Genomic DNA, 12,938 nt, shown 5'->3' with positions numbered 1-12,938 from the left:
CTGAAAATTGTGGGACCAGCAATATTAAGTATTTTTTAATGTACCCTGTGGCTTAATCATATTCATATCCCATGCTCTGTGCCCCTCCCACCCATAGAAAGCTGAGGGAGTTAGTGGAACAGGATTCAACATGATCCAACAAAATTGTGTTAAAATAGCAGAGCTTGGATTATTTTTTTTTCCTGTAGCTAGCTTTTACTGTGCAGTGAGACCTCTGCTTGAGTAGTGAGGGCTGAGTTGTAATATGCCCAAATCTAACCCGTGAATATCATCCTTTCTATTTATATTATGACAGCAACAGAAGCCCTTATTTGAGAGTGAAGCTGCGCAGCTGAAGAGATGTAGTTCTTTTTGTGGCTTGGTCGTATTAAAAGTAAAGTTGCCTTTAGCAGTTCGTCCCCAGAGCACAGGCAGAGCTCGAGAGGTGTGCTTGAGCTTTCTCACATTGGTAGTCATGCAGGGGGACACTTTCTGCAGTCTGTCCATCTCTCATTTGGTATTTTTTGTGGTTCGTGCTCTGCTGGTGTAGACTTTGCAGGGCCCTTCCTCTTTGCCTCAAGTAGGCAGGTGAAGCAGCTTTTGAAGCCGGCTTTTTTTCAAAACCAGGCCCGATTTTGGCTACTGACCATACGTTGGGGAGGTGGGGGCCTTGTGTGACTTGGCACCCTGGTTCTTCACCCTGTTCTGTCCCGATATGTTTTGTAATTTGCATACTAACCTCAGGAACAGTTTCCTTTGAAGATGATGCATGCAGCTGTTCCTCTTGTATTGCTACTCATTCTGAACAAAAACATGCTCTGAATCTCTCACAGGAGTGACTTCATTTGGTAGCAGTATGCAGGTAATACTATTTTATGAGGAAGAAGACATCTGTGAGGTGGTATTAGAGTAAAGTAGATTGAAAGTCACTATTTACCTTCAGTCAAAAGTTAGAATGTCTGCTGCATTCATGTCTGAATAAAGAGTTAAGTTTCTTAGTTTTGGCCTTTTGCCAAATAGCCAAAAGTAATTTCTTAGGAAGGTTTTTTTTTGGTTTTTTTTTTGCTATGGCATGTGGAATTTCCCTTTCTTTCTCTCACTTCCATTCTTTCTGACCTCTTTGCCACAAATTCTTCTACAGGTGCTATTGTCAGTAGCTCAAATACTATCTTCCTATTTGCACAGAGGGACAAACAGTATGTGTAAGTCATCAGTGTGACCTCCTCACTAGACCTCACTGTACAGATGCAACTTCCAACTGTATGAATGATACGTATTTTTATTTTCCAGGGTGAAAACAAATCTGAATATTTTTTAGGATTAACACCCATAGGAGTTGTTGTCTACAAGAATAAAAAACAAGTAGGAAAATATTTCTGGTATGTATAATTTAAATGTGCAGTCTGTGCTAAAACACTGTTGTTGCATGGAAATGTGTGATTTGTGCGATCTGTTTGTAAAGTTAATTATCTCAGTAAAAAAAAGTATACTTGGTATTCCTAGTCTTTCAATTGTACAGATTTTTGATTTTTTGATAGTCTAAGTATTGAGAAAAAGAAATAATTTACCATACTTAGGCTGAAATACCTGGGTGTAAATACTGCTATTTTTTTGTTCATACCTGATGTGTACCTCAAAAAGTAATCTACCTGTCAATTCCTTTTTATCTTTGTCTGTAAATATATACAGCTTTATTATGCAAGAAATTAAAGGCTCACAAAGTCCTGTCTGTTTTTTTTCCAATATTACAGGCCTAGAATTACAAAAGTTCACTTCAAGGAAACACAGTTTGAACTTAGAGTCCTGGGAAAAGATGTAAGTTTTGAAGCATGAAAGGAAAAAAATCTTAGGTCTAATGAAGTTAGAAATTTTTTATGTCCATCAAAATCTAATTTCTTCTATTGAAATTTACAGCAAGAAAACATCAAAGTGAAATTAATTTTATTGATAGTTACTTCCAGAAAATTGACTTATTCTCAAGTGTAATGTATTCCTGATGGTGCTTACAGTTTTATTAAAGAAGGAGGAGGAAGAAAGATTTTCTTTCCATGTTTTACAGGCAAGGCAAGAGAACTTCAGCAGAACAGTATTGAAGGAAGAGTTTTCTAACAAACCTTTATTGTTTTATATCGTGCTCTGTAAATTAAGAGTAGAATCATAGAACAGTTTCAGTTGGAAGAGACCTTGAAGATCATCGAGTCCAACCTTTGTCCCAGCCCTATGAAATCCACTAAACATGTCCATCAGCACAACATCCACCCGTCTCTTAAACACTTCCAGGGATGGTGACTCAACCACCTCCCTGGGTGCCTGTTCCACTGGCTGACAACCCTCTCAGTGAAGAAATTCTTCCTAATATCCAACCTGGACCACGCCTGGCACAACTTAAGGCCATTTCCTCTTGTCCTGTCACTCTCCACTAGGGAGAACAGACCAGCCTCTGCCTTTCTACAACCTCCCTTCAGGTAGATATATAGAGTGATGAGGTCTCAGTCTTCTCTCCTCCAGGCTAAACAGCCTCAGATCCCTCAGCCTTTCCTCATACGACTTGTGTTCTAAGCCCTTTCCCAGCTTGGCAGCTGCCTGTGTACCCTCTCCGGCACCTCAATGTAGTGAGCGGCCCAAAACTGGACACAGCACTCAGAGTGAGGCCTCACCAAAGCCGAGTACAGGGTCATGATCCCCTCCCTGCTCCTGCTGACACCATTCCTGATCCAGGCCAGGATGCCATTGGCCTTCTTGGCCACCTGGGCACACTGCTGGCTCAGGTTCAGCCACTGTCCATCAACACCCCCAAGTCCCTCTCTGCCTGGCAGATCTCCAGCCACTCCTCCTCAAGCCTGTAGCGCTGCTGGGGCTTGTTGTGGCTGAAGTGCAGGACCCGGAATTTGACCTTCTTGAATTTCATGGAGTTGGCCTTGGCCCAGTGATCCATCCTGTCCAGATCCCTCTGTAGAGCCTCCCTGCCCTCCAGCAGATCAACACTTCCATCCAGCTTGGCATTAACTGCAAACTTACTAAGGGTGCACTCTATCCCCTTGTCCAAATTGTTGATGAAAATGCTAAACAGGACTGGGCCCAGCCCTGAGCCCTGGGGGACACCACTCGTGACCAGCTGCCAACTGGCTTTAACTCTGTTGACCACGACTCTTTGGACTCGGCCATCCAGACGGTTTTTACTCAGCAAAGCCTATGCCCATTCAATTTCTGTAGGAGAAAGCTGTGGGCAACAGTGTCAAATGCCTTGCTAAAGTCAAGGTAGACAGCATCCACAGCCTTTCCTTCATCAAGCAAGTGGGTCACCCAGTCACAGAAGGAGATCAGGTTTGTTAAACAGGACCTGCCCTTCACAAACCCATGCTGACTGGGCCTGCTCAGCCAGTTGTCCTGCATGTGCTGCATAATGGAACTCGGGATGATCTGCTCCAATAGTACTAGTAGACTACTTCTGCAATGCCTTGTTTATAGTGTTACTAGGCTAAATTTGCAGGGAAAGCAAATAATAACCAAAATGTGGATGGATGAAAACTCGGAAAGTTTTTAGCCACAAGTAATTTTGTGGCCTGGAAACAGAAGTAGCCACTTGAAATCCATTTTTCTGTGTTAAAAACTACTGAGCTGTTAGATCATTTGAGAGAAACTGATGTTAGTTCCAGTGGAACAAGGATAGCAGGTTGACAGAAAGAGAAGAGATTTTAAGGTATAGTCAGTGGAAGAACGAGAAAGTATTAATCACCTATGAAGCATGTGGGGAGAGGGAAGGAGGAGGCGGGTATTGAGGATGTAGGGAAAATTATGAGGTATAATAAAACAAATAGTTGTGCTCAGTCTGTGATTCGTGATATTTGATTGAGTTACATGTTTAGTTTGTTGCATTATTTTTTGAAAATACTTTGTAGTCTTTTTGGTATATCAGGACTGAAAGTTTATAGTTTTGGAAGTGTTACACTGTTGGCAGTATTTCCTGTTACTGATTGTCTATGCATCTTCATTCATCTGTGTAATGGTTGTTAGTCTTGTTAGTCTTGTCCATGATTCTTCCACGAGGCCATTAGGTACATTTGGTGCATTCTGTGAGATGTAAGTTTAGTACACTACACTCAGTAGTTGTCTTGCTTCTGTCATGGGCAGCATTTCTTGGTCCTCTGTAGATGTTTTGACAAGTTTTGGTTTTGTTACTCCCATGTAGTTTGTTTCTATTTGGTGTGGTGATCTATGGGAATTTTTTTTCTGATTGTGTGTTTGTTGAAATCGGAGAGTTGTTTCAAGTCCAGAGGAAGGCTGGGAAAACATTTCTACAGTGTTTCATGTGAAGGGTGATGGCCTGTTCGTGTATAAACAAGTCCAGGATTGACTTAGAATGAATTGCATTGAAGTGTTGATGTAGTTTCTGTTGGATGCCACATATTTAAAGTTAATGTGTGAACCGTGTGGAACTGCAAAGGTCTAACATGTTGAGCAGAAAGCCTGGAAGCTTTGGAAAATAGCCCTTGAGACAGTGAATGTTGATGGCTGTTGAACACCTACTGTTGCGATCATAAGGTAAACATTTTGACAGCACTTGGTAATTTCAAGTCTTGACAGGTACTTTTAGGAAATTGTTCAAGAGAACAGTAAGTACGAGGGTGTGTACTTTTGCAACTAAATACTCTTTTGAAGTGTTTCTACAGTGCTTCATATCCTAGCAAGATCAGGAAAGACCAAATGGCCCGGAAAAATCTTCCTCTCCCTTTTTTTTCAACATTCTAGTGGTGTTACTCTGAACAAAATTATGTATTGGAATAAATAAAACAATAGCCTCTGGATTAAAACCGTCATAACAATTTATCCTGTTCTGCACTCAGGGGAGGAAAAGATCATCAGTGTATTTATATGACTCTGTGATCCAGTATTCCTTGAAAACTTAATGCACAAATTTCTTCCATTCCTCTGTTTTTTGGAATTAATGCTGTCACTTTGTCCTTCCACATGAAGCGTGGATTTGCAGTGTCTGACAGGAGATAAAATGTGCCATTTTTACTTCATCCTACCTCCTGGGTTATCACTTACGGCCCCAGAAATTCATACTTTCCTTGTTTCAGATGTGGTATACCAAGTCTGGAACGTGTTATCTGTTCCCAGTTAGTTGGAGAGAATACCAGAGAAGATTTGGGAATAGAAGAAACAATGGAGACTTTCCCATGTGTTAAGAGTTTTATGGCACATAGCAAAGGAGTTAACATCATGTAATAGGAAGAGCAGATTATTTCACAGTATGTCAAGTCCTTTGTGTGAATCATGTTTTCCATACTGTATTGAAAACTCTGTACTTTCTTACTGCCTTATAATAAAGAAGGGTGCTTCACCTTTCCTCTTTTGTAGTGTAACCTCTTGTACTTCTTCATATCTCTTCTGTGAGAACATTCCCTTTGTATTGAACTTCTTTATATTTTTCCTGCATACCTGTTGCTATTGTGTGCAAGAATGGCTGTCAGTATTTTGGTTTTATCTTACACCACTTTGCTTCTATTGAATGTGTTCTCCCTAAGGCTATTGCCCCTTCATAAACAAAATACTGCCCTTAATATTTGACCGTCTGTGACTTATCCTGACATGTGAGACTAATGGCCTGGACCAGCTGACAGAAACTGTTTTTCAGTGGTGTTAATCATTGAATCAGTATTTTATTGTTCCCAGAGTGGACCCACACTGTGAATTCTGAGCTAGAAACATACTAGGCTTTCCGTGAAACCTTTAAGTATCAGCATGAAATTAGAAATGCTTCCCCTTTGAGGACTGCGCAGAAGGATACCTGAACATGACAAACAGTTGCCAAGAATTTTTGAAGACGAGAAAGTATTTTTGTACAGTTTCCTTTAAGAAAACTGAGAGATCCATCTGATGCCTGTGCACAATTCCTGGTAGCATAGATGTCTGTTGAGCAACCTTGCTGGAAATGATCCAGCAATACAGGTGGCTGCCAAAGCACCCCCCTCCCTTCCCCCCTGCCTCCGATATAGCAAAACAACGCCTAATCACAATGGATGCACTATGTGGAAGTGGGTAATTGAAGGAGTGTACAGCACGCCTCCTGTTCTTTCCCCCGTGAGGAACATAGCTTGCTTCCTCGATTTCTTTCTCAACTAAGGGCTTGAAATGGAGAAAAACATGCTTTAATAGATTGTGTAGACCGAGAATGTAAATGTAATAGTATGAAGGAGTGAGAGTTGTGGAGCTTTTTTCCCTGTAGGTAACAAGTACTTCTGAGCTGCTTCCCGCAACCCTCTACGGTTTTTTGTAACAGCGCCTTTTACTTTGGTTGCACTGTGCCTGAACATGCAAGTGAATGATTTCACTCCTTTGCAGAGTTTATGCAAAGCTGCTGTACTTGTTGCTTTTCATGTTTCCCTTTCACCACACCAGAAAGTGTTGAATGTGCAAAACACTCGCTTTTGTTATTTTTTGTTGTAAGAGAAGGGTCTTTTGGAAGTCTGAATTTTGTGTTGATGGATTTTAAAATTTGGGTCCTTTCAAGTCAGAAAAAACCCCCAGACTTTGTAGTTAAATATGACTTAAATATTTTCAAGACGTGCCTTCCTCTGCAGTCTTGCCTAGTCAGATGAAGATGCCCAGCTCAGCTGAATTCATAAGGTGAAGTTGGTAAAGGCTGTTTTCAGGAGTGATACCAGCCACTGACTCATGCTAGAGGAACTTCGGGGGAATTCCAGGATACATAATGCTCCACATTCTGGTGGCTGAAATTTATCTAAATCAGGTTTTTTGTATTCTTTTAAATAGTCTCAGAAAACCCTAAAGATAGTAACTATTTTTTTTTAATCTCCTTCTTATGAGTGTCAGAGGTCTGAAAACTAATTACATTAGTAAAGTGGTTCAACTGTACTCATTCTTTCCCTGTCACATACTATGTTGCATCCTGCGTTATAAGTTCCAGACAGGAACTTGTAAATTTGATTTATATATCTTGCAGTTTCTTGGGAAGATTGAACAGAGTTTGAAGAGATTTTCCTCCTGTTCTAAAGTCTAGTTTTGCTTAGATTTCAATTCCAGACAAACCCAGAATTTTTATCTTTATTGTGGATTAAGAATTACAAATGACTTCAGTATCATTTTCATTTGCACCCACTTAAGCCAGAGTGGTAGTGGAGGGTGGAGGTGAGCAAGCACAGTGGTGTTAATACATCATATTAGAATGGTTTGGCTTGTTTTTGTTGATTGGGGGGTTTCTTGACTGTCTTTAACTGCTTTGTGAGCCAGCTTAGAAGGACTGTAAGATTGGTTCAAGGCTTGACAGCAAAATCTTCAATAATGAAAATTTTTGGCAGAGAACTAGGATTAACATTCCTGCGTAAACATGAATTCATTGCCACTAAAGTGTTACTTCCAGCTTTTTCTTTTTAAGTTTTTCTTAAGATTTTTTTTTAATTGATATAATACAAGGCTGAGATATATTTGTTTCAATCTTGACATGCTTTATAGAAACTGGCACAGCATTATTAATTTTAATTCCTGACTTGTATAATGTTCTTAAAGGTTGACCTTGTGTAACCAGTAATAATACATTGTCTGTTACATAAGCTATGATTGGTATGCATTATGTAAATATATAAAGACATATTATTTCCCACTGAAGTTAGCAATTGATAGTATCCAAGTATGTGCCTAACCTGACAGAGAATAATGTTGGGAAGCAGTAGCTTTAGAGCTAATGTTAATGTTTCTGTAACATGTACATGCACGTGTTTTACATGTACGTGCAGCGTGCTCTGTAATGGGGCACGATTCCTCCTTACACTGTGTTAATACTCAGTGCAACAAGAAAGAGTGGTGTGTCTGTGCTGCAGGGTTCCTACCATGGTTCTGGTTTTGGGTTTTTCTTCATTTTCTAAGCCTAGATTGGTGGGAACTGACACATGTCTTGTCATAAATTACAGCAGCTAAAGCCTGCTCTGAATCATAGATTTTTGAAGTGTTTTTGATCTGTGGCAGGGTGCAGTGTTCCATGGAACTTCTGAGTCTACTGACAGTGGCCCTTGTACCTTTGGAGTAGTCTGTGAACTTCACAAACGAGATCCTGTGCCCTGCAGAGGGATGAACTTTCATTTTAAGTGTGTGTCGTCTCTTCCAAGCTGACTTGATCTTGTCCTGCCTGGTCAGAGAACTGAGTGCAGAGCAGCTCTGAACCTGAAAGCTGTGTCATCACGCTGGCGTGATGGAGCAGGCTTGGAGCTGCTTGCAAAGGGCAGTGTGGGCGCTCCTGAACTAGTATGTCAGCTCTGGTCGTCCTAGAGGCATTTTGTGGTTAGGTAGAGCGATGACCCCTCAGACTTCTCTTAAGGCATTAGTAACATGCTTTCAGTCTTTCAGTTAAGTCAGGGGATGGTGGGTTGTGGTAGAGTGCTGTACCAATCACTCTTTGTTTGGTGGAGATCTCAAAGGCCCTGGAAGATCGCTCTTCTGGCTGATTTAAGAGGCAGCATAAAACAGATTAAGGGATGCGGCTAACCATTTGAGCGCCTGGCTGTGTGTAAGCCAGTGGTATAGTCAAGCTATCTGCATCCCCTCTGCTAGTCTGTCTCTCCCTCCATGTGTTAAGAATGGTGATGAGGCTATAGCAGTGTGAGCCTTGGCATGTTTTGGAGACTGCAGGATGTTTTAAAGGAGGGGAATGTTTTGTGTTTGTCCTCAGAGCTCTTTAGTGTCTTGCTTTCTTCCAGGTTAGGAGAAGGTACTGAAACAGCTCAGCAACTAGATACTACTGCAAGGGTTATGCCCAACATTTTGCAGCTTCTGGCCATGCTATCCTGCCCCCTCCCTTGCTGGCAAAAGTCATGGATGTGATCAAAAATCACTGTACAAAATCAAGTGCTTTTATGCTTGTTTGGTGTGCACAGTTGTCTTTATGAAAGACTAGACAAACAGCAAAGCTCATTCAAAGGAGTGGGGAGATCTTTGGAGTATGCAGTCGATCTGGACCATTCTGGAAGCAATGGAGCCTTCATGGTTTACGAAGCCTCACCTTTAGTACACTGAGCACTCTGAAAGCAACAGGATGAGGAGCAAGAAGTAGCATCTGAGACACCAAGCAACACTAAATGAATTTGGGATTGTAATTTCCTATAAATCATTAATAAAAATACAGTAGGCCGTTGTTTCTTTTTGTTTGGATGTATGAGAATAATAAGAAAAAAACCCCAAACATGTAACTGCGTAACTCTCAGTACCTGTAAGAAATTAGAGTTGTTCAAGATACTAAAAATGCTGCCTTTTGTTGTGAACAAAAGTTGATGGTGTTAACAGGTAAAGTCATCTTTCCTTTACTTATACAAATCAGTTTATTCCAACAGGAGAGAAAGGTTAAAACTAGAAGATTTGCTGCCTTCAGTATTGCCTGATTTTTATATATGCATTTATGAATTGCGAGGGTAGACACAGTACTCTTGCAAGCCTTAAATGGTCTGAAAAAGTAAATGGAGGAAGTCCTAAACCTGTGCACAGTATGCAGTATCATGTTGGACCTAGTTGCAATGTTACTGAATCTTTTGCAGAAAAGGTGGAAAACAGTTAAAGAATTACTAATTCTCTCTTCTGTGTTAGTGAAAGACCTTGGAGATGAATGTTTTAGGCTTTTTTTCTTACTCCCTAGTAAAATTTAACAACTTTTGCATTCTGAGGCAAAAGTTTTCAGACATGTGCTTTTCTTCCAAATTAAAAAAAAAATAAATCTTGCTGTGTTATCAGAAAGCTTGTAGGTCTGTCCTGTGATTTTGAGGCAGTTGCTTCATTTTGCAGACCCAAATGCCATGACTTGTGATAAATTGGATCTGTAGGACTATGCTGTTTTATCCTGACTGCTTTAAATTGCTGCATACTAAGTACAGATGTTTCAGCATGTAGTTAATCATCAGAATACTTTTTTTTGTGCCAGCTGAGGTAAGCTTTCTTCCACTATAGAAAATAATGCCTTCAAATGATAGAATCAGTCAGATCTTTGAATCATATGGCAATGTAGCTATACTGTCCCTCTTTTCGTCACTAATTTTCCTATGTTATGTGCCCATTGTTCTGTATGTGGGAAAATTCAAAAACTTTAACTAAAAAAAGGAGAAAAAATGGACAAGTAGAACCTTTTCCCAGATGGGAATCTTTCCCTGAATTCCACTGGCATTCAGACTGGGCTAGTAATAAGATATGGCAGAAATACCTTATTTTAGAAGTCTCTTTAAAAAAAAAACAAACAAACCTGGCTTTTCTCTGTCTCCCTCTTCACCGAACCCACAAGCTTTCTCCTCCAAGTTCATATAATTAAATAAATTTAAGTGTAGCAAAGAATTCTTTACCTAAAAGTAACATTTAGGAGTGGACAGAGAAAGGAGCAAGTTCTTGCATATTAAAAATGAGTCACTGAGTTCTTTCCTAACAGAAGTTAAATTGACTCATCATACTACATAAAGTTTGCAATACCACAGGCCTAATCTGATACTATTCTTTAAAAGTGCACTGATGAAATAGTTGTGTGGGTTTTTATGAAATCACATCAGATTTACAATCAGGTCTAGAAATTGCAGTGTAAATTCAATCATAAATCCTGAAGCTAAATTTTTGTTATGTCTAAAATTATAATTAAAAAAGCCCTTAAAACTTTGACATGTTTTCTTTAAAACTTCACAGAATCACATAAAATCACAGAATGTTAGAGGTTGGAAGGGACCTCGAAAGATCAAAACTGTAGAAATACAGTATGATCTTTCAGTGGGTCGACTCCTGTTTCTGATTGCCAGAGGAGAAGGAGTAATATGGTTACTCTTAAAAATTCTGGTAAAAATAGTTTTTTCTTCTTGATAGTCTTCAAGATTTTCCAGGAAGCTTTTTAAAAAAATTATTTATTTATTTATTTATTTATTTACATACTTACTTATTTATTTTGCCCCACTTACTTTTCTTTTTTTTCTGTTTTAAACGAGCTTCAGATTTTTAGTTTCTGGTTTTGCTCTTTATAAACTACATGTATTTTTAATCCAAGTGGTGAATGGTGCAGAGAGATGAAGATGCTTGTCAACCCTTAAATTGTATTTAAAGGAACTTTAGGAATGTATTAATGGTACTAATCTACTATGTAGTCTTTTATACGATTCATAGCAATCTCAGATAAATCCTAGTTTTCAGCATTCTCAGTGGCTGTATGCCTTGTTAGATTGCTCTTTGTTGCTGTGATGCCTTAAGGAGAAAAATATGCTTTTGAGAGAAGACTGGAGGATGCTTTTTATTCCTTGGATATTCCGTAGGACTGTTCCAGCCAGCCATTAAACTAAGTAAAATAATTCATGGGAAGAAAGAAGCTCATGGGTATGTCACCAATTCTGTGCCATTGTTTGTTTGCCCCTTCCCCCCCATCAGGGAATGAAGTCTCAATTACTCTAAACACAGGTGCAAAGTTGCTTCTTTTTTACTGTTATCTGCTTCAAGTTGGAGGCTTGAGCAGGTAATTTGTGATTTTTTTGAGGCTGACTGACAACTCTTATTGGAGATAGAATTGGTTTTTTGTTAGATGAAATTTTGGATTCTGGAGAACATACTGAATTAGTTCACATTTTTCAAAGTGCTTGCAGGTCACTGTACCCTATTAAATGAAGAGTGGGAGAAACTTGCCAGAATTCTTTATCTATGGCATGTGTCATTGCAGAAGGATAACGCAAGGGCATCTGTTTCCTAAAATCACTGCCAAAACTGGTAAGAATCATACCAGCTTTGCAATTCACATACTGGGGAAATGGTTTAAGGACTCAGTTTTGTTACAGACCCAGTCATGTTGAGGTTTTGAACTGAAGTCAGTAGGACTAATTGTTTATGCAAATCACAGATAGAAAACTGAGCACTTGGTTTTCTTGAGTGACAGATAAGTGGAAGATTATTTTATGTGAACGTATTTGAAAGTTTCGCTTGTTGGAAACAGACCCATGTCTGTTGCTTCTTTTTGTCTGTTGGAATTATTTTATAGTTTGTCATCTCTCACTTCCTTTCTTCTCCTGTCTACTCAACGCAAATTGATTAGGTTTAAGCTTTGAATATTCTTTTTTCGTTGTCTTTCTTAAAAGATTTTAAGGTCAATTTTATGGCTTATACTTTTGACCTTTTTCCTAGTATTTTGAATTGTTCTCAAGTTAGCTAATATTTTTTTTAAATCTTTCCTTTTTATTATCTTTTTTATTTCCAGTATTACCTTACTTCTTCTCTACATATATGTTTTGTGCATTTTCTCTCTATGTTGTTGCTTCACATTAGTTTATCACAGATCTGGAGTTTCTTTCTTTCACTTATTCTTGCCTTTTTGTTAAAAAGAGCCTTGGGAATATTCTTTTTTCCTTGACATCTGATGTACAGTTTCAGAAAACGCCAGAAACATGCTATTTGAAAAAAACCTTTGTACTTTTCAATTAGGTAAAAAGCAGATATCTACAAACAAGAATAAAGGAACAAAAGTGTTTCAATAATCTCCTTTCGCTCCTAGTTTTCTGCATCTAAGGAATTGGTGCTTTAAGTAATTATTTCCAAGCAATGAGAAACCAAAAAGAAAACGTCTTTTAAATGAAGAATTCTACATAATTATAGAACCTACTTTTCTTTATGCTGATATCTGATTATCTTCATGCTAATCTCGTGTGCATTGATCTGAGATGGTTGGTTCTTGTTATCAGAAAATGAAGCTTTGCTTCACTGGCAGAATCCTTCGTAACAGTATTGGTTTGATTTGTTTTCAGTGCAATGAAACTTCCTTCTTTTTTGAAGCACGTAACAAGATCACATGCAAACATCTCTGGAAGTGCTGTGTAGAACATCATACATTTTTCAGGTAAGTGATGCAGAAGTTATGATTTTGTTAACAAAATGAATGAGACTAGGTTGAGTAAGAACCTTGTTATGGCTGCAGAATGGTGTTACACATACTTGCTGCCTGGGAACGC

The 12,938-nt window shown here is 39.0% G+C and overlaps 1 protein-coding gene across 1 annotated transcript in view; it reads left to right on the top strand.

The window, feature by feature from the left end:
* Positions 1-12,938, top strand: part of EPB41L4A (erythrocyte membrane protein band 4.1 like 4A) — a 79,196-nt gene that overhangs the window by 27,718 nt on the left and 38,540 nt on the right. Inside the window, 3 exon segments of the mRNA XM_009869629.1 lie at positions 1,270-1,358; positions 1,731-1,794; positions 12,735-12,826. Coding sequence (XP_009867931.1) covers positions 1,270-1,358; positions 1,731-1,794; positions 12,735-12,826 — 245 coding nt within the window.

The sequence above is a fragment of the Apaloderma vittatum genome, unplaced genomic scaffold, assembly GCF_000703405.1.
Source record: "Apaloderma vittatum isolate BGI_N311 unplaced genomic scaffold, ASM70340v1 scaffold15255, whole genome shotgun sequence".
Classification (NCBI taxonomy): Eukaryota; Metazoa; Chordata; class Aves; order Trogoniformes; family Trogonidae; genus Apaloderma; species Apaloderma vittatum.
Note: the sequence above shows the minus strand (reverse complement) of the source record. Positions and strands in the feature narration are given on the sequence as shown.